Source organism: Myotis lucifugus, unplaced genomic scaffold (genome assembly GCF_000147115.1).
Source record: "Myotis lucifugus unplaced genomic scaffold, Myoluc2.0 scaffold_246, whole genome shotgun sequence".
Taxonomy (NCBI): Eukaryota; Metazoa; Chordata; class Mammalia; order Chiroptera; family Vespertilionidae; genus Myotis; species Myotis lucifugus.
The window spans coordinates 1603005-1621540 of NW_005871294.1; the positions used below are offsets into that span (position 1 = coordinate 1603005).

Consider the following 18536-nt stretch of genomic DNA (forward strand, 5'->3'; position numbering starts at 1 on the left):
ATAAAGTTCAAGACTAAGGTATTGACTTCACAGTCTTTAGATTTGAAAAGGCATATAAGAATAGTAATCACCAGTACATGTTTTCCCAAAATGTTAAAGACACTTGTATACATATGCAGAATCCATTTTAACTGGATGAAAACAATTTCTGATCTATGAAAATATTACATTAAGTCATTTTGCACCTGATGAGGAAATTATACATGAATGGTAGTAAATGTTAGAAAACACTTCAGATAAAGACCAGTAAGTCACTTTAAGTGAAGACTTTAATAAGTAACACAGCCATCTAAAAATGTTAGTTTTTCACATAGCCGGTCACATTTACTTTACTTTATTTGAAATTCCTGATCTTGTCAGAAGATATCATAAAACTCAATGACATAATTCAACTGTCTTTAACTCTCCTTTCTCCAGAAACCATCCTACCTAAGGAGGGATGCAGCTTTTCTGTCCTGATTTTTTCTTCTTTTAACAAATACTAAGTATGAACGGCTTTCAATAGATAATTATTTCTTATAACGAAGCATTGTTTTTTTCTTCTTTCAATATTTTTCAGACCTAAAGCAACTCCGGGTCCCTATGAATAGCCGTTTTTTTTGCAGCCCACTCAAGATTTGCCTTGCTTTCAGCAGGTACTGAGTGGCACTTGTTGGGTTATTTACAAAACATCCAACACAGTTTAAATTGTTAAAAAGTAACTGGAACTGCTTCCTCTCCTACCCATTGCCTCTTCCAGTGTCCTTAACACTCATCACCCCTCCCTAAAATGTGTCCCCAACATGCCTATTTACATGGCTCTCAGGCACCAGCCGTTTGCACACCCATCACATACCAGGTCAATCTCTAACAGTGTGAAGGCTGTTGGAGCGGGCAGTTTCCTTCCATCGGGAGCTGAGTGTAGTCATGTTCCTATCAGCACAGCGACCCTTGTATGCAAAGCTTAGACTATCGTCTCGTGGTCCCACCTGCCTTGGCTCTGATTGATGTAACAACAGTATCTGTCATAGGGACTGTTCTGCTTGTAGGAGCAAACGATGATACTGTCCTGGGGCACAAAGAAGATGCTGTCCTCTGGCTCGGGGCACTGTGACCTGTCCCAGGCTGAGCACTTGGCATCCAAGGCACTGTAGGTGAGGGAACTGCCGGAGGGACAGTAGCCGTCCAGGTATCTGGAAGTCTCCTCCTGCTGCCCGCTCCGGACCAGGCTCTGGCATTCTCCTTCTTCCGTGGGGGTGGGAGTAGTGATAGAGCTGGCCACAGGCACCTCGGCCTGCCCCTGGGAGGGCAGCTTCCCCCGGAGGCCTGCCTTCTTAGCCAGCTCATCGGAGCTTCCCTTGCCTGACTCCAGGTCCGAAGGGGTCCTCAGCAGCTCCACCACCTCCTTGTCCTTGGGTTTCCGGAAGCAGGGCAACTTTCGGACCCAGAGCAGCTCATTTTCGGGCCACTTGGTGCACCCCTCAGTTTTCCTGGCCAGGGCAATGGCCGCGATGCCTGGCAGGCAGATGGCTGGTCCGATGGCCAGGAGGGGTATGTTTCCCAGAGTCTCTCCTTTCATCCCAGAGACAGTGAACATGAAGCCAAAGACCAGGAAGACACTGACCAGGGCCACCACCAGCCCAGTCCTCGGGTTAATGTCATCAGGCCGCATCTTTCACTCATCCAGGTTGGGGCTTCTTGCTGGCCAGGGAGCAGCTCCGCTGTCTTCCGTCACAGAGGAAATCACAGTGGGTTAAAAGAAATCCCCAAGTTCACTTCCCACCCACCAACTCCGTCTCTTTTACTCTTGGTCTCTCTCCACTTGTCTGACAATCTTGGTCTCTGCCTCTCTTTATCTCTTGCCCTGTTTCTGTTGCTCTTTGCCCGCCTGTCTGTCTGTCTGTCTGTCTGTGTCTTTACTATTTAACCTCAGTCTTTCATATAAGCGTCCACCGGCGGGGGTCACTGAGGTACCTGAGGTTTCCTCCTGTCTCCAGTCTCCTGGGAGCAGGGAAAGAAGCCAGTCTGAGTCTCCTTAGGAACCTCCACAGCAGCTGGTCCCTCGACTCTCTCCCTTGTTCCTGGGAGGAAAGCCTGGCTTTTCCTCCTGACAACCAGGTAGTGGGACGTGGGAGCCTGTCTTTCCCAACAGTGCGGGTCGCGGTCCCCCAGCTCTGGAAGCTACCGGCGGCGGTGCTGGCTCTGCGCGCGGACTTCCAGGCGTGGGAGGGAGGGAGGGAGCGGGGAGGACTTAGTGTGGGAAAGAGGGAAAGCGAGCGCGAGCCTGTCCGCGTTACATCACTTTCAGAGCAGGCTCAGAAACAAAAAGGACGTGTGGGCGCGCGGGGGGCAGACCCAGGAGCAGCGGAAGAGGCTGCCCAGGGTCCAGTCGGATCCTCAGAGCAGCCGGGATTCGTCCCTCCGCTGCCCAGGAGGGCTGAGCAGGGAGGCTGGACTCACTTCAGTGCGGGGGAGGGCCAGGGGGCGAGGCTGCTGCTGATCGGGGGACGGAAACTCGGCTCTATTCGCCCACCGGGCAGCCTGGGCTCCGAGGACCAGAGCTGCCTGCTGGAGATGTCTTTCGGCACCTGGCTGGACCCCTCTTTAGTTACAAATCGGGATGATTCGACCCGACTGACGGTGGCTCCTAGGATTTAGCCCAACCGCTCCTCTCTCAACCTCAAGGCTAGGTGCTCGGAGGCGGCACACCTCCAGGTGCCCTGCTGCTCTCGGTCCAGGCGCTGGCGGCAGCGAGCGGTGCTCAACAGCGCTCCCGCCGCGGAGCGGGCTGCAGACCTGGACGGGCGCACAGGACCGGCGTCCAAGCCGAGTTCATGGTGAGGGGTGGGTGCCAGGCTTTGCTCAGCCCTGGGCGGAGTCACCAGAGACTCCCCCCAGGTCTTCCAGTTTCGGACTCTGGAGGGGGTGGCCTTGGAGTCCGGATCCAGCCAGATCTGCTGGGTCAAGGGAAGAGGGCTCTCGCTGTCGGATCCCCGTCCTTACACGTCGCACCCAAGACCCTGATAAAAGGAGAAGGGGGAACCTCGACTGGACGGGACGGGCTGACCAGCCCTGCTACAGTTCCAGCTTTGGGTGGTTCTCTCCTGCCTTGCTGAAGCTGGTGTGCAGAACCAGTCTCCCTCCCACGGCAGCGGGTGATGGATTCTCTGGCCCCAGGGGCAAGACTGACTTTGGCCGTGGTTCTTTAACAGGATGCCCATTTGGGGTAGATGGGGAATAGTGAGGGACAGAACAGGGTATGGGGTACATTCTTTAATACAAGGCACTGCCTTGGTGGGAAGAACTTTGACATCCAGGCCCTCCCCACCTTCTTTGTATGTGCTTGGGAAAATGACTTGATTGGTCTGAGAACCAGTTGACTCGTCTGTAAAAGGATAATATTACTACCAAATATGTGAGGAAGCAGTCTGAGGACTAAATGAATGTGGCGTTCCTAGCACAATGCTTGTTACGTGGTCCTTTTCATAAAATGGTTGAAATAGATATTTGCATACTATGCCACAATCAATGTAGGCACAAGCCAAAGCATACATCTTGCCAATGTCCAGATTCTCACTCAGGACAGTAGTACTTCCTGCCCTTCAGACTGGTAAGATCTCCCAGGATCCTTTCAATAATGCCCCCTTGTATGAAGTTAGCACGAGTGGTTTTTCTTCTTTGAAATCCAAAGAGTCTCTGGTATGATAGGCATTTCTCTGAAAGTGATGCCTCCAAATTAGGCCTCAATTGACTTATGCTTTTATTGTCAATTTAGAAGAGATGATGGAGGTGGGCATAGGGAAGTTTTACATTAATTTTTATTGAAGTATCATATAGAGAAATGAGCACAAATCATGAGTATACATTTGAATGAATTTTCACAAAATGAACATGTCCATTCAACCAGCACCCACATCAGGAAGGAGACATTTTAGCAAACCCTCCACCCCCATACCTGTATGTCACTCCTCTCTCCATCCCCCAACAGATACCATTATCTTGACTTTTAGCAGCATGGTTTACTTCTGCCTGTTATTTGACTTTATGTAAATGAAAAAAGAGTGGAACTTTCCATTCCCCTTTCCTGGTACCTCACACTTGTACCTGACACATAACTCTCTGACACGTAACTCCCTCTGAAATTCATCAATTTGTTGGATTCTCTCTTTTTTTTTTAAGTGGAGTTATTTTTTTATTGTGGCAAAATATACATAACATAAAAGTTACCATTTTAACGATTTTAAGTGTACAGTTTAGTGGCATTAAGTACATTCGCATTGTTGTGCAACCATCATCACTATCTATGGCGGTACATTCTCTCTTCCCGTGACCAGCGCCGAAAGGGAGAATGCGGGGGTTCAAGAAATCTTGAGTAGAACCCGATGAGGGTTAAGGAAGAATGAAAACGAGACTGAGACAGAAATAGAGGGAGAAGCTGGGCCTGGGTGTGGCGTCTGCCTCTGATAGATGAACAGAGCCCCCGACACCGGAAGTTAGTTTAATATATACTCGAAGTAATAGGAAGTTACATCACATCTGGGTGGGCCTTGAGTTCCTGGCGACATAATGTGATCTACCCCCTAGCACCTGGCCTGGAAAAGTCAGACTGAGTGGCACCTCTTGGCTAGGACCGCCTCCAGGGCGTGGCTTTGCCTGCACCCTGGATTCAGCCAACATATTTAAAAATGCCCGAGGTGCTTGCCAGTGGCCCCCCACAACTATCCATCTCTAGAACTTTTTCATCTTCCCAAATTGAGACTCTGTCCCAATTAAGCAATAACTCTCTATTCCCCACTTGCCCAGCCCTGGCAACCACTATTCTACTTGCTGTCTCTATGAATTTGACTATTTGAGGTACCTCATATAAGTGGAATTGTAGAACATTTGTTCTTTTGCATTAGATTAATTTCACTTGGTGTAATGTCTTCAAACATATATCAGAATTTCATTGCTTTTTAATGCTGAATGACATTCCATTGTGTATGTATGTGTATATATATACACATCACATTTTGTTTATCCATTTCTCTGTTGATGGACACTTGGGTTCCTTCCACCTTTTGATTATTGGGAAAAATGATGCTATGAACATGTAAAATGAGGATAATAACATTTAATTCCCAGGTATTATGAGGATTAGATACCATGTTAAATAGTCAATATATCTGAAGCTCCTAGGAGAGTGCTCACCAGTCGTGTGTCCTAATGTCAGCATCTACTTTGATCCTGGTGAGTGCCTCTTGCAGAATAGCTACTGTTCACTGAGTGCTTTTGATGAGCTGGGCTCTGTGCTAAGCACTTCACATATATTATCTCATTTAATCTTTATAACAACCCCGCAAAGAAGGAAACTGAGGCATGGAGAGATTCAGTAACTTGTACAAGGTCATGCAATGAATAAGTTGGATGTCAGAGTTCAACTTCTTAATTTATTAGGTTATAGTTTTGCCTTCCCTTCCTCCCCTATAACTTCCCATGGCCTTACAGTTAACTTCCTCCAATTATAACTTTAAATCAGAGAAGGAACATTTGTAGATGACCTGCAAAAGATATCTACAGTGCCAAATTCTTGGTATCTTGTGATTTGAACTAGAGAGACTGCAAGACACCTCAATTCATCACTCTCTGCCCCTTCTGTCCCTTTCCCTCTCTAACTGACAGTTCCCATTTGAGCAGCAAAATCAAGTACTTGGCAATACTATTCATGTCCAAGAACCAAGTCAGTGGTTTTGATTTCATTTTTATCAGGGTCTATTCTGAAAAGCCTGGGATACCTTGTGCTCCAGAAATTAACTTCTGGTAGCCACAGTGAAAAGCACTGGAATGACAGAGTGAAGCCCATCAGAGGAAGTGCAGAGATTACTGAGATCCCACATTTTGTGAGAGAGGTGTCATTTTCATTTTTTACTCCATAAGGTTTTAATGATTCTGAAAGCAATGTGTTTAATATAGAAAAGCTTGAAAGCATAAAAAATATAATAAGAAAATGTACATCAGTCATAGTTCTACTGTTATGCTGAGACAACCACTGTGACACAGGTTTACCTCCAGATCTTTCCAACTGTTCTGATTTCTTTTCCTTGCTTTTCTACACAGCTAGAACCTTCAGTACAATGTTGAATAGATGCTGTGATTTCAGGCATTCTTATCTCATTCCCATCTCAATAGGAATTCATTCAGCAGTTCACACATAGAATATTTGCTATAGTTGTTTTTGGCAGATAACTTTTTTAGATTAATAGACTATTCTTATTTTGCAAAGAGTGTTCTTGTCATAAAATAATGTTGAATTTTGTCAAATGCTTTTTTTGTGTGTATCTATTGAGATGCTCATATATTTTTTCCCAATTCGTTACTGTGGTGTGTTATTTTAATTTTCTAATGACAAATCAATTTTATACTCTTGAATTAAATCTAACCTGCTGGATTCCATTGGCTAATTATTTGTTTAACTAGTTTGCATATGTGTTCATGAATGATATTAGCCTGAATGTTTTTTCTTCCATTGTTCTTCTCAGGTTTCAGAATTATGGTTATACAAGACTTATACATTCTGAAAAACTTTGGGTATGATGGTATCACTACTGGCTCTACTGAAAGTTCAGTAGAATTTGCCAGTGAAGCTAATTTATCTGGGATTTCAGAGTGAGAGATTTTTTACTTCTGATTTAATTTCTTAAAGGGTATAGGACAGCTCCAGCCAGTTTGGCTCAGTGTATAGAGCCAAAGGGTCCAAAGGGTCTTGGGTTCGATTCCAGTCAAGGGCACCTACTTAGGTTGCAGGCTCCCTGGCTGGGGGCCCTAGTTGGGGTATGTGCAGAAGACAACCAATTGATGTTTCTCTCACATCGATATTTCTCTCTCTTTCCTTCTCTCTTCCACTCTCTCTAAAAATCAATGGAAAAATATCCTCAGGTGAGGATAAAAAAAAAGATTATAGGACATATTCTAATGTTAGTTTAGTGAGTTATATTATTTAAAGAGTTGTCTATTTTCATGCGGTTTCAAATTTATTGGCATGATTTAGTTAATAGTTAAAAATACACTCATTGTCTTTTCAAGGTCCACAACATCATAATTATATCTCCCTTTTCATTATTGACATTGCTTGTTTGTGCCCTCTCTTTTTTCATCTGAATCATCTTACTAAAGCCTTATCAATGTTCTTAATCTTTTCAAAGAACCAATGTTTCATTTAGCTGATTTTCCCCAATGCATTTATTTCTCTCTCATTAATTTTTGCTGTTACCTTCCTGTTTTCCTTTCTTCTACCTTCTAAGAATGATTTGGGTTCAACTACTTAGGTTCTATAGTGCCATAAGCAAAGCATTGTAAACTTTTTCCTCAGATTCTTCCTCAGGTTTGGGCCTGATTCTTCCCTTTTTTTTAGGATTTAGGGTTTGTGTCTCTTGCACCCACTTGGGAAAAACATTTGCATCTGGAGTCTACTTTCTCTTCATCTTATATACACACAACTCTCTCACTTTCAGCTTCTTTGCATTTCAGCAATTGATCAGAATGTACTTTGGTCAAAGTATTGCTAATCTGATCACTGTAACAATTACTCCACTGCCCAGTAGACTAGAGAAGAAGGCCTTAGACGTGACCTACAAAAGGAAAGGTTGAGCAACTCTGCACCCCACCCTTCACTCCATCACGGGACTTAGTCCAACTCTGGGGCTTAATTTCTGGGGCAACACTTATTCACAGGGATCATGTGACCCACCCATACCAAACATTTTTCCTTTACCTTCTCAATCACAGAATGATTATGGAGACCTTCTCACCATCCTACCACACCTCCTGCCAGTCGACCAAAAATTAGTCTTGAGAATTTAAAGCATTGTTGTAGTATTACTCTTGGAATGTATGTGTGGGGCTTGTGCCCCCGCTGAGGTCTGGGTTACTTAAAACACTTGGGTTGCGGGAAACGAGTTAAGTCGGCTCGCGTGAATTGCGCGTACTCCGCGGGAGCCGTCTTAACTCGGTTCATATAGATTTGCGGTGGAGTGCGGGAAACGTGTAAACTCGGGCCGATTGTAACTGCGTATTACCAAATATTTGTTTGTTTGCCGTTCACAAAGATACCTACCTGTGTATGCGAACCATTTCATACCCATTGGGGTAATAGGTATCATAAAAATCCCTTGTAAGTAGAGAACACTTTATGGCGCTGGTCGAGTACCGAAAATTTCATTTCAATCGAACCCATACTTCAAAAGATATAGGCATTTTAAACTAACTCTGATTTTGCGCGGGAAACCTAAATAATTGCCCGCGCCATCTTATATTTTGGCGGGAAATTCACCCGACACCGTATTGTTTAAAGCACTGTCACATTTCTCTCAGCTTACATTCCCAGCCAGAAACCAGGGAAAAGTCATCATACTGGAAATCTACATCCATTTGCAAACTGTCTCAACCTGATGCTGAGGAAAAGGGTTTAGGAAGAGAAGACCCATAAGTCAGTGTGGATAGACCTGCAATGGGCAGAGCTCTGTCCAGAGAACCCCATCATCCCGTAACCTCTCAGAGGTTCTTCTGCAGCATTAGATCTTGTGGTCATAGTTCTCAGAGTAGGACTTCTTATTCCAGAATCTGAGAGACCTCTGTGCAAAGGCTTTCTCACATGCACTGTCCCCAACCTCTTCAACGTTCTGTGACTCTGGGAACAAGAGAAGGCAATTTAATAGGAGACTTTTAAAAACTGAATTTATTGGGCTGACACTGGTTAACAGAATTATACAATTTTATGATACATCATATGTACAATGTATTGTGCGTTCACTGCCCCAAGTCAAGTCTCCTTCCATCATCATCAATTATCCCCCCAATACCATCCTCCACCTCCCCTTACCACCCCTCATCACTCACCCCCGCAGTAGGAGACACCCTGAAGTAAGAAAAGGAAACTTGCCTTTCAGAAACTTTCAGAAGATTAAGATCCATTCATTCCATAAGTTTAGATATTTAATCATGTGTATTACAGTCCTAAACTTCAGTTAAGAGGTTTGTTTGACGTATTCCTTCATTGGCCTCATCTTTGCAAACACATGAATGGTGTGATTTTCTCCATTCATCTCATGTGGTGCTCTGGGAAAGGAGATGTATTCCAGGACCCATGGGTCCTAGGAACACTCAGCAGTATCAGCAGATGCCACACTATGCTGGCCATATGGCACTTGTTTTTCAAAACTGTTGCCTCAAATTGAAACTCAACTAATATTTTTTTAGGAAATCTAAGTTTGCTTGGTTTTGTGACTGCAGAAATGAATAGGATGTGGTGCCTGTCCTTAGGGAGACCGCAGTGTAGTGGGGAGATAAAATGTTAACAGATAATTACCACTAAATATGGGAAGTGTTAGAAAGAGGTAAGAGTGCTGTGAGCTGACAAAAGAGAGTGACTGTGAGGATTTCTTCTGCTGTGATGGGGGTGGAGGAAGGAGTGAGTGGGGTATCTGTTGCCTTGGCTTCCTCCTTGCAGTGTGGCCTTGGGCTGGCTGCATCCCTCCAGCAACAGTCACAGTTCCCCTTGAGGTGGCCCTCTCCTCAAGTCTTTCCTGCCAGTTCCAACAACTACTCGTCCCTTCACCTGCCAGGCCTCTGGTGATGACAGCCCTGTTCTTAGTACTGGATACTGTGCTAGCCCTTGTATTCTTCCTAAAACTGCTCACCCCTCAGTCAATAGTCCTTTATTAAGTCTTTGTCAAATTATCCTCATTTGAGTGCCTAGTGTCCATGTCTGTTTTTCCTGCTGGGTCCCTGACTGGTATTATATCTCATCCTGTTGGGGGTCTCCCTAGTTCTCCCGCCATGCTCCCAGAGCTCAACATATGTTAATAGAAACCATCATGACCCCACATGTTTTTTGAGTCTGAAATGGATTGTTGTATTGAATCCTACCAGAAATGGGCAACGGGTCCAAATACAGAAGGAAAGAAAGATCACCTGGTGTTCCCTTGATACCCAGCAGACAGATTTTTTATGCCAAATAACACCAATAAGTCATCATTCTGGTCCCTTCCAGCTCTAACGACTACTTCACCTAGTGCTGTGAGGAGAATAATCAGAAATATTAGATAACAATTATGAGATAAAAAGCGAAACATTCATCTGTATATTTAGAGTTGGGATTAAATATAAATATGGCTTACAATGTAAAATCCAATCAGAAGAATAACATAAAAATAAAATTCCAGTTCTAAAATTTAATATGTGCCACATAGGAAATCAGTCACTTTCCACATTTTGCACACTTTCATCCCTTCACCATCTTTTGTTCTAGGAACCCAACTGCTGTATTTAGTCTAAAATGCTCAGATATTCTGCTAAATGAAGCCACAGCTGCTCTGTCAGAAACAGCACATTGAAATGTGTTCAGAGACCATTTGGCAATGTTCTGAGGACAACTTTCATTTTGTGAGCTAAAAAACTAGCTCTGGGCATCATGAAGACTTTGAGCGGCACCTGAAGTTCTTGAAGGAGCCAGGGCAGCTAGAGGGAGGAAAGTGGCAGAGGCCAGCCTTAGCTGAACCAAATGGAGTAGTGAAAATTGAATAAAAATGTACTTTTTAGATCCAATTTTATTTCTTTTTTTTAACATGATTCAAAATTCTGAAGGTACAAAAGAAAAAACAGTGAAGTTTCCCTTCCTTTCTAGTTTCTCAACCACCCCATTTCCCCACAAACAACAGTGTTAGACTTTTCTTGGGCAAACCTGCAGGTGTATTTAATGCATATCAGCACTTACTATGCTTCTCTCTCTATAGAATATTTACTATATAAACTATGGTAACTGATAGCTCAGTATAGTTTTAAATGTAACTCTCCTATTATGAATGAGAGCTGTGATTATGATTTCTGATGTTTTAAGACACATATTTTCTTTTCTGTGGAGTGATCATATCCTTTGTTCATTTTTTTCTATTGCATTTTTAGCCTTTTTTTCTTATTGACCAGCAGGAGCTCCTTTATACTAGGGAATTGACCCTTCCTTTGTGACATGAATTGCAACATAATAAAATTGCCCTACTCTAAGATTATAAAACAATTCCTCCATAATTTTTGTTTTGTCTTGTTAATAATATTCACCAGAAAATATTTTTTCCATTGCTTTTCAGAGAGAGTGAAAAGGAGGGAGGGAGGGGGAGAGGATATGGGAGAGACACATTGACTGGTTGCCTCCTGCACTTGCCCTGACGAGGGGTGGGGAGAGAACCCGCAACCCAAGTACATGCCCTTGTCTGAAATTGAACCCAAACCTTTTGGTGCGTGGGTTGACGCCCTACCACTTTTATGATTTCAGTTGTTACACTTAAATCTTTTGTCCATTAAAAACCATTGGAATTTATTCTGGCATAAGATGTTAAGTATGGATCTCATTTTATTTTTGTCTCAATGGCTAGCTAGTGTCCTAATTCTATATATTGCATGACTCACCTTTTCCCCCACTGATTTCAGGTGCCTGGACACATTGGGTGCATTTTTGGACTTTCTATTCTGTTCTATTGGTCTGTTGATGCGGTCAAGTGCCAGTATTACACAATTTTAACTATTATATTTTTATAATATGTTTTGACATCTGATGGTGACAACTTCTATCCATTTTTAAATCTCATCATTATTTTTGCTTGTCCTTCCATCTAAACATTAGAATAATCTTGACTACTTAAAAAATTGTATAGGTATTTTTATTCAGATTTCATTAAATAACTTAGGGGAGAATTGACATTATTTATTAAATTTACTGGGGTGACATTGGTTAATAATTTATATAAGCTTTAAGTGTATATATATACACTTTATATTATATAAATTATATATTATTTAAATTATATATAATTTATATATATAACTATATATATATATATATATATATATATATATATATATATATATATATATTGCATTGTGTACTCACCATCCAAAGTCAAGTCTCCTCCGTCACCATAAATTTGAGCCCCTTTACCCTGTTCATTCTCCGCTCAACCCTTTCCACTCTGGTAACCAGTTATCTCTGTCTGTGAGTTTGTTTGCTTTGTTTAGAACCAGAATATTTTTTTAAATATATTTTTATTTCAGAGAGGAAGGGAGTGGGGAGAGATGGGAACATCAATGATGAGAGAGAATCATTGATCAGCTGCCTCCTGCACGCCCCCCTACTGGGGATCAAGCCTGCAACCCAGGCATATGCCCTTGGCCAGAATCAAACCTGCGACCCTTCAGTCCACAGGCTGACGCTCTATCCACTGAGCCAAGCTGGCTAGGGCAGAACCAGAATATTTTAATACAGCCTTAGGACTATATTATTAAGGAAGGAAAGAACTTGATAAAATAGGGAAAGAGAGTAGATTCTCCCTTGTTCTAAATATATCCATAGGAGAAATAAAAATAAATATAATCAGGACTTTGTTTTAGGGCAGCCTTTCTAAAAATGTGCATCAAAGATCCTTGGAATGGTAATAGGAGAAACTAAAAAAAGGAGGGGGGGGAATTCTGTTAAAAATATTTTATAAACATTGTCCACTATATTGCTCCTTGGAGATTTACAATGAACAATAGCCAATAAAGGCTATGAGAAGTCCTCCAATAAGATGCCTGTTTACTTCTGTTTACCATGTTGCTTCCCAAACTTGTTTCAACATGGAATCCTATCTTCAAATAATACTTCTTAATATTCCACAATACACTCAGAAAAACTCAGTTTGGAGAACTTCAGGGCCAATTGTAGATATTTAAGAGAAATTTCCTGCATGTAAGCTTCTTTCCAGTGCAGGTATGGATCTAGGAAAATAATCTTCATTAAATTATTTTTAAAATTTAATATGTTTTTATTGATTTCAGAGAGGAAGGAAGAGGGAAAGAGAGATAGAAACATCAATGATGAGAGAGAATCATTGATTGCCTGCCTCCTTCACACCCCCTACTGGGGATCAAGCCCACAACCTAGGCATGTTCTCTGACCAGGAATTGAACCATGACCTCCTGGTTCATAGGTTGAAACTCAACCACTGAGCCATACTAGCCAGGTAGTAAATTATTTTTGAATCCTCAAGTGTATCCCACAACAACAATAGTCAAATAATATTTCTCCTTCTACTATTGGACTCTTATGTGAATTCACTAAAATGGAATGAAATTGTATATTTCATGCCACCGTTCGGGTCATTCATTCATTCACTTCTACTATGTGCTGGGCCCTGCCTAGTCCCCTTTCATGAGTGAGAGGGGCCTCTACACCATGCCCTTGAAGCTGAGCCTCTGGATCCCTTCTTTGACTCCTCATCACCTCCTCATATCACTTTGGGGTGTATACTCTATGAACAATTGCTCTGCAAGCAATCTTGTTTTGTATGAGACAGTTATGATCTGGGCCTCTGGCAGCAGTGTCTGTGCTCCTGAAAATGACTGTGACATAACAGAGTCTGACTCCAGGCAGGACAAAGCAGCAAGAAAAAAGGAGAGAGGAATTCCTGCAAGTGGTAGGGACTCCATTTAAAATACAAATGTTTCAGCGATATCATTTGCAAATAGAAAAGGCACAAAGATAACTTATGAAAAGCATGGGAAAAGAGCAGGAGTTCCTATTTAAATATCATTTTAAAAATCATCTCTGGTGGTAATCTTCCTCTCATATGAAATCTCTCTGAAATAAGTACAGGAAAATGAGTAGAGATGGCATCATGCAGGGGCAAAGATCCAACTCTACTAGCTAGTGACTCAGCTCCAAGACTCCTCTGGATCCTGAGATGTTGGAATAACATCCTTTGTCAAAGACATCAGATCCTACAGTGGTTAACACTGACGGGATTGAGATTCATCCCATCAAGAAATGGAGTCTGTCTCCTATTTCTTTGAACTTGGCACATGAGGCTCTGACAAATTAAGTCAGCAGAACTTTGAAGCTAGGTTAGAAAAGGCAATGCATTCCCACCCATCTCTCAGGATGCTCAGCTTTGGAATCCAGCTATGTTGCTATGAGAAAGCCTAAATGATCTCACGCAGAGAGACCCATGGAGAAGCCACGTGGAAAGCAAGCCCTCACACTGATAGCCAACATCAACTGCTAGACATGGACATGAATGAGCCTTCAGATGAATGAGCCTTCAGATGAATGAGCCTTCAGATGAATCTAGCCCCTGGCTTAGAGTCTTTCATCTCAAGCCCCAGACAGTGTGGAGCAGAGGCACGCCCTCCCCACTGTGTCCATCCAAATTCCTGACCCACAGAATCTGTGAACATGATGCATGGTTGTTTATGCCAGAGTAATTCTGTCTGGGTCTACGTAGATGGTGTAAGGAACTGTAGGAGCTACTGCTGTGAACAGCCCAGAGTGTTTTTCTCCCACACCCTGCCCTATGTAGCAAGCCAGACTCCTTGGTCTGGTTGATCCAATACTCCATTCCCTTGGATTCTGAGCTTAAGGCAGAGGTAAGCACGTGACCCAAATAGGGCCAATCAGGGATTGAGAAATGGACAAAGAGAGAGGGAGAGGTGTCTCATACTGCTGAGGTAATTGGGCTGGGAGGAGGGTGTATGGTGAAAGATGGTCCCTTTTATAGCCTTAGTTCCTGTGGTAATAATTCCTTTGAACATATAGGCCGCCCCAGTACTCTTCCCAGCACTCAAACCAATAACTTGCCTTTCTTGTATATTGAATTTCTCTTCCTTTTCTCCAAGGGCTCTGCCTGATTTAAAAGGCTCTGGGGAGGAAGATGGGAGGGTATTGACATTATGAAGTGCAGATGGGGCTTTAGAATAAACATCTGTGGAGAGGAAGAACATGGTGCTGAAAGCACTCTCCAGCTACCCAGTCCTGGGTCCACATGCGCCTCCCACCTTTGACAGAGAACTTGGACTTTACCTCATCAAGCTGCCCTTTCCTCACCTCAGTAAAGACCATGGCACCTAAGGTGTGGAGTTACTATTACATCGAGTGACACCATAACCTATATTAACCGGGGCCTGGTGAATGTCAGGTTTAGTTGTAGCTACTGTGCAAGGACAGTATGGAGTGTGGATGGAGACCAACGTGTGGCAGGACTTCGGCTGAGATGAAGCTGGAACAGGGGGCTGAGCTGGGTTGTGGCGAGCCTGGAATGACTGCCTGTGATAGGTGGGCAAGGAGGAATCCTGGCCATTTTCCTAACAGAAATGGTCAGAGTTGTGAATACACGTAGCTCCCATATTTAAATTGTATTTTGATAACAGGAATTTCATTTTAATATAGCATCCACAGTATAGCTTCATGAGAATATACAATATATTTAAATGTAATTGTGCAATTGATTGCAAAGACGTATGGACCCAGGTGTCAGGTGGTCCCCATTCTCTTCACCTACAAGTACAGTATCAGCTTTTTCTCCCTGGAGATCTGACTTGGATGCAGATGTCAGTTTTTCCTTTTACTACCATGAAGAATTGACTCATACCATGAAGCACTGGTGAGCAGAGGTGGGCGTTAGTAGAGATTTTTGTGGTGGACAATATCAGTGCAACCTCAAGTCTCCTTGGATCCCCTTTACCATGTTGTGCTCTGCCCTGCCCTCCACCCCTTTGGCTTCTAACACTCGGCACCTTGCGCAGCTCCTTTTCAGAGAACACTGTAAGTTCTCTAAGAGACTGCCCTCAGGCCACTGGACCACTTTACCTGCAGAACAGAGCTGGAAATGCTTGGGAATGTTTCCCCTTCTGTCACCCACCCATGACCAATGACTGAGCAGTGCAGGAGTGTGGGAACCCAGCCCCCTTGCCTCTGGTGGGGACAACCTGGAGCTGTACTTATTTATACTCCAGGGTCCCCCTGTGGTGTCAGACTGAAGGACTGCCCAGATGGCACTTTAGCTATGACTCTCCTTCATCTCTGTCTTGTTTCCTCTGCTCCCTTGCTAGGCTCCCATGAGAGCACCCCCTTAATAAGTCCCTTGCACAGGAACCCTAGCCTCAGGGTCTGCTTCTGGGGAACAGTTTTCTAGGGCAGAAGGAGGGAGACGTTTACCACGTTCATCCTACAGCAAATGATTTCAAAATCCCCCTTAGACATCTCACCTCTCCGGCTCCGTTAAGAAGTATGTTTTTCCTTCTTTCCTGTCTTGTACACAAAGCCTGGCTTTATTGGTTCCACCTTTCTTCCTGGATCTTCCATCCCCCATTTCAAATTCTCATCTCTTTATTTTGCAGAACAATTCTAACGCAGCCATCACCCAAACTTATTTACCAAACCATCAGGGTGCAACAATATTAGAACCCTGAAATCAGCAAGACGCTGTCTCCTTAGAAAACAATTGAGGGAACATCTTTTATAATAACAGCATGTCTCTTGGGGGGGTCTCACCCTTTACTCCAAGTGACTTACCTACATATCAAATCCTATGCTTCCTCTCAGAAGAACTACCTTGCCATTGAGCTAATAACATTGAGCCCACACATTTCATATATCTATCTGTATGTGCTTGTATGTATATGTACATGTATCTATCAATCTAAATAGAACATGTAAACATTTTCTTACTAGTCTGGGACAAGCATTTCCAAGCATTTGACTTCTTTACACTAAAAATATGACATTGGGATGATTGGGGGGGAGTTTTATTGGGGGTAGGGGTGGGAGAAGAGCTTTATGATCAGGAAAGTGGACAGAAGGGGCTGGCATGGAGTTTCTAAGAGTCCTTTTGTCCTCAGACACCAATCCACGTGGCTTCCCTCACCACCCAGGTCTGTTTATCTCCACTGCCCCAGAAGTTCCGCTGCGAGCAACTTGGGCTACACCTCCTGCAGCCTGCTTCTAAGACCGCTCTCGGGAAGCCGCTGGCTGCCGGTGCAAACTAATGAGTATTTTCCAACACAAAGACTCCGGTTGCGACGATGAAGTAATTTATTAGGCTCCTACTACAGAGCACACAGAGTTCCTGCTTGGAATGAACTAATTAAAAACTTTCCGACCATGTACAATTTCAATTGCATTGAAAAAAAATGAACACATGCCTCTGTGGTAATTTTTCATAGAAAGGAAATGGTAATGATTTCTAAAAAAGGCATGGAAGCCTTGCATTGCTTAACTAGACAAAACCAGCACCTGTGTAACGCAGGGCATGATTGTCTTTATGCAGAATAGACCCAATTTCCCGCCTCTAACTCCGATGCGATGTTTTCCCTGAGTTCAATTAATATGAAGGTAAAAGTTATTACTAACTGTAAGGAGAACTAGGTTGAAAGGTAATTTTATTTTGGGGGGTGTGGTGACACTCACATAACCCTGGTGGCCCTCGTTGTTCCAGGTTCAGGAGTCCTTCTTTTATAGCCAAATATCTGTCATCTGAGCCCTAACATTCTACCAGGTGCCCTGGGAATCTCTCAGGAACACAGACACATTTCAAAATCCATCCTGGTTGCTGCTTGTCATCTTGGCCTCGAACCGTGGCCACTTTCTATCTGTAGCAACACGCGGACTGTGACAAGTTCCTCTGTACTGTCTTATTCCAACGAAAATGTTGACAAAAAATTCAACCAAGTCTTGAGAATGCCCATTCGAATTCGCCCACTGACACCTCGCCAGCCTAATGCCCACTCCATACCTGTTGGCAAACTGCATCTGTGCCTCAGTGATTCTAAACCAGAAAAGTAAGCAGTCTCAAGGATACTTCACAATCCGCTTTTGAAGCAATGAGAAGTATGGGAAAATGCCCCCTTCTCCATAGTGTATCTGCCCCTCACTTTCCGCTTAGGGCAGTGATTCTCAACCTTCTGGCCCTTTAAATACAGTTCCTCATGTTGTGACCCAACCATAAAATTATTTTCGTTGCTACTTCATAACTGTAATGTTGCTACTGTTATGAATCGTAATGTAAATATCTGATATGCAGGATGGTCTTAGCCGACCCCTATGAAAGCGTCGTTCGACTGACAAAGGGGTCGAAACCCACAGGTTGAGAACCGCTGGCTTAGGGGGAGCTGACTTTTCTTAAGGAGCATGGTTCCCCTTTGCCTGGGGGTAAAAACTGCTTCCTTTTTAGAGGGTTTTGGTGGTCTTTGTGCTGATTCTGTGACAGTGCACGCCGGCTGCTGCATTATTCCCCAGAGTTCAACTAAGATGGGGCTGTGGCATTTCGTAAGCGTTACTGAAGGACAGGGTCATGGAGAGGATGACATGGGGACTCAGGGGCCTCACAGCTGGACATCAAATGTGTCTTTTCTCATGTTCTTCCCCAGGGATCCCCTCCCGGCCATCCCTCCCTTACTGCAGCCCATGGCCTCTGCGGGGCCCGTTTGCATCCCTGTAAATGAGTGCTCTTGCCGAGTTTCTGCCTGTCTGATCCAGACCCCTACTCCCCCAGCACCCAGGGAAACACCCATTTCCCCCTCACTGCTAGTCTATAGCCAGTCTCTCAATAACATCACCATCCTGGGCCTGGCTCTCTGTCTATAAAAACTACCTTTTAGCCCTAGCCGGTGTGGCTCAGTGGATAGAGCGTCAGCCTGCGGACTGAAAGGTCCCAGGTTCGATTCCGGGCAAGGGCATGTACCTTGGTTGCGGGAACATCCCCAGTAGGGGGTGTGCA

General features: G+C 43.7%; 1 protein-coding gene across 1 annotated transcript; it reads right to left on the minus strand.

Annotated features, from left to right (window-relative positions):
- Positions 1-943: 943 nt before the first annotated feature.
- On the minus strand, positions 944-1651 carry TMEM215 (transmembrane protein 215). Its single transcript, XM_023762450.1, has one exon. It carries the CDS (start codon positions 1649-1651, stop codon positions 944-946), a length of 708 nt encoding a protein of 235 aa, XP_023618218.1.
- Positions 1652-18536: the final 16885 nt, after the last annotated feature.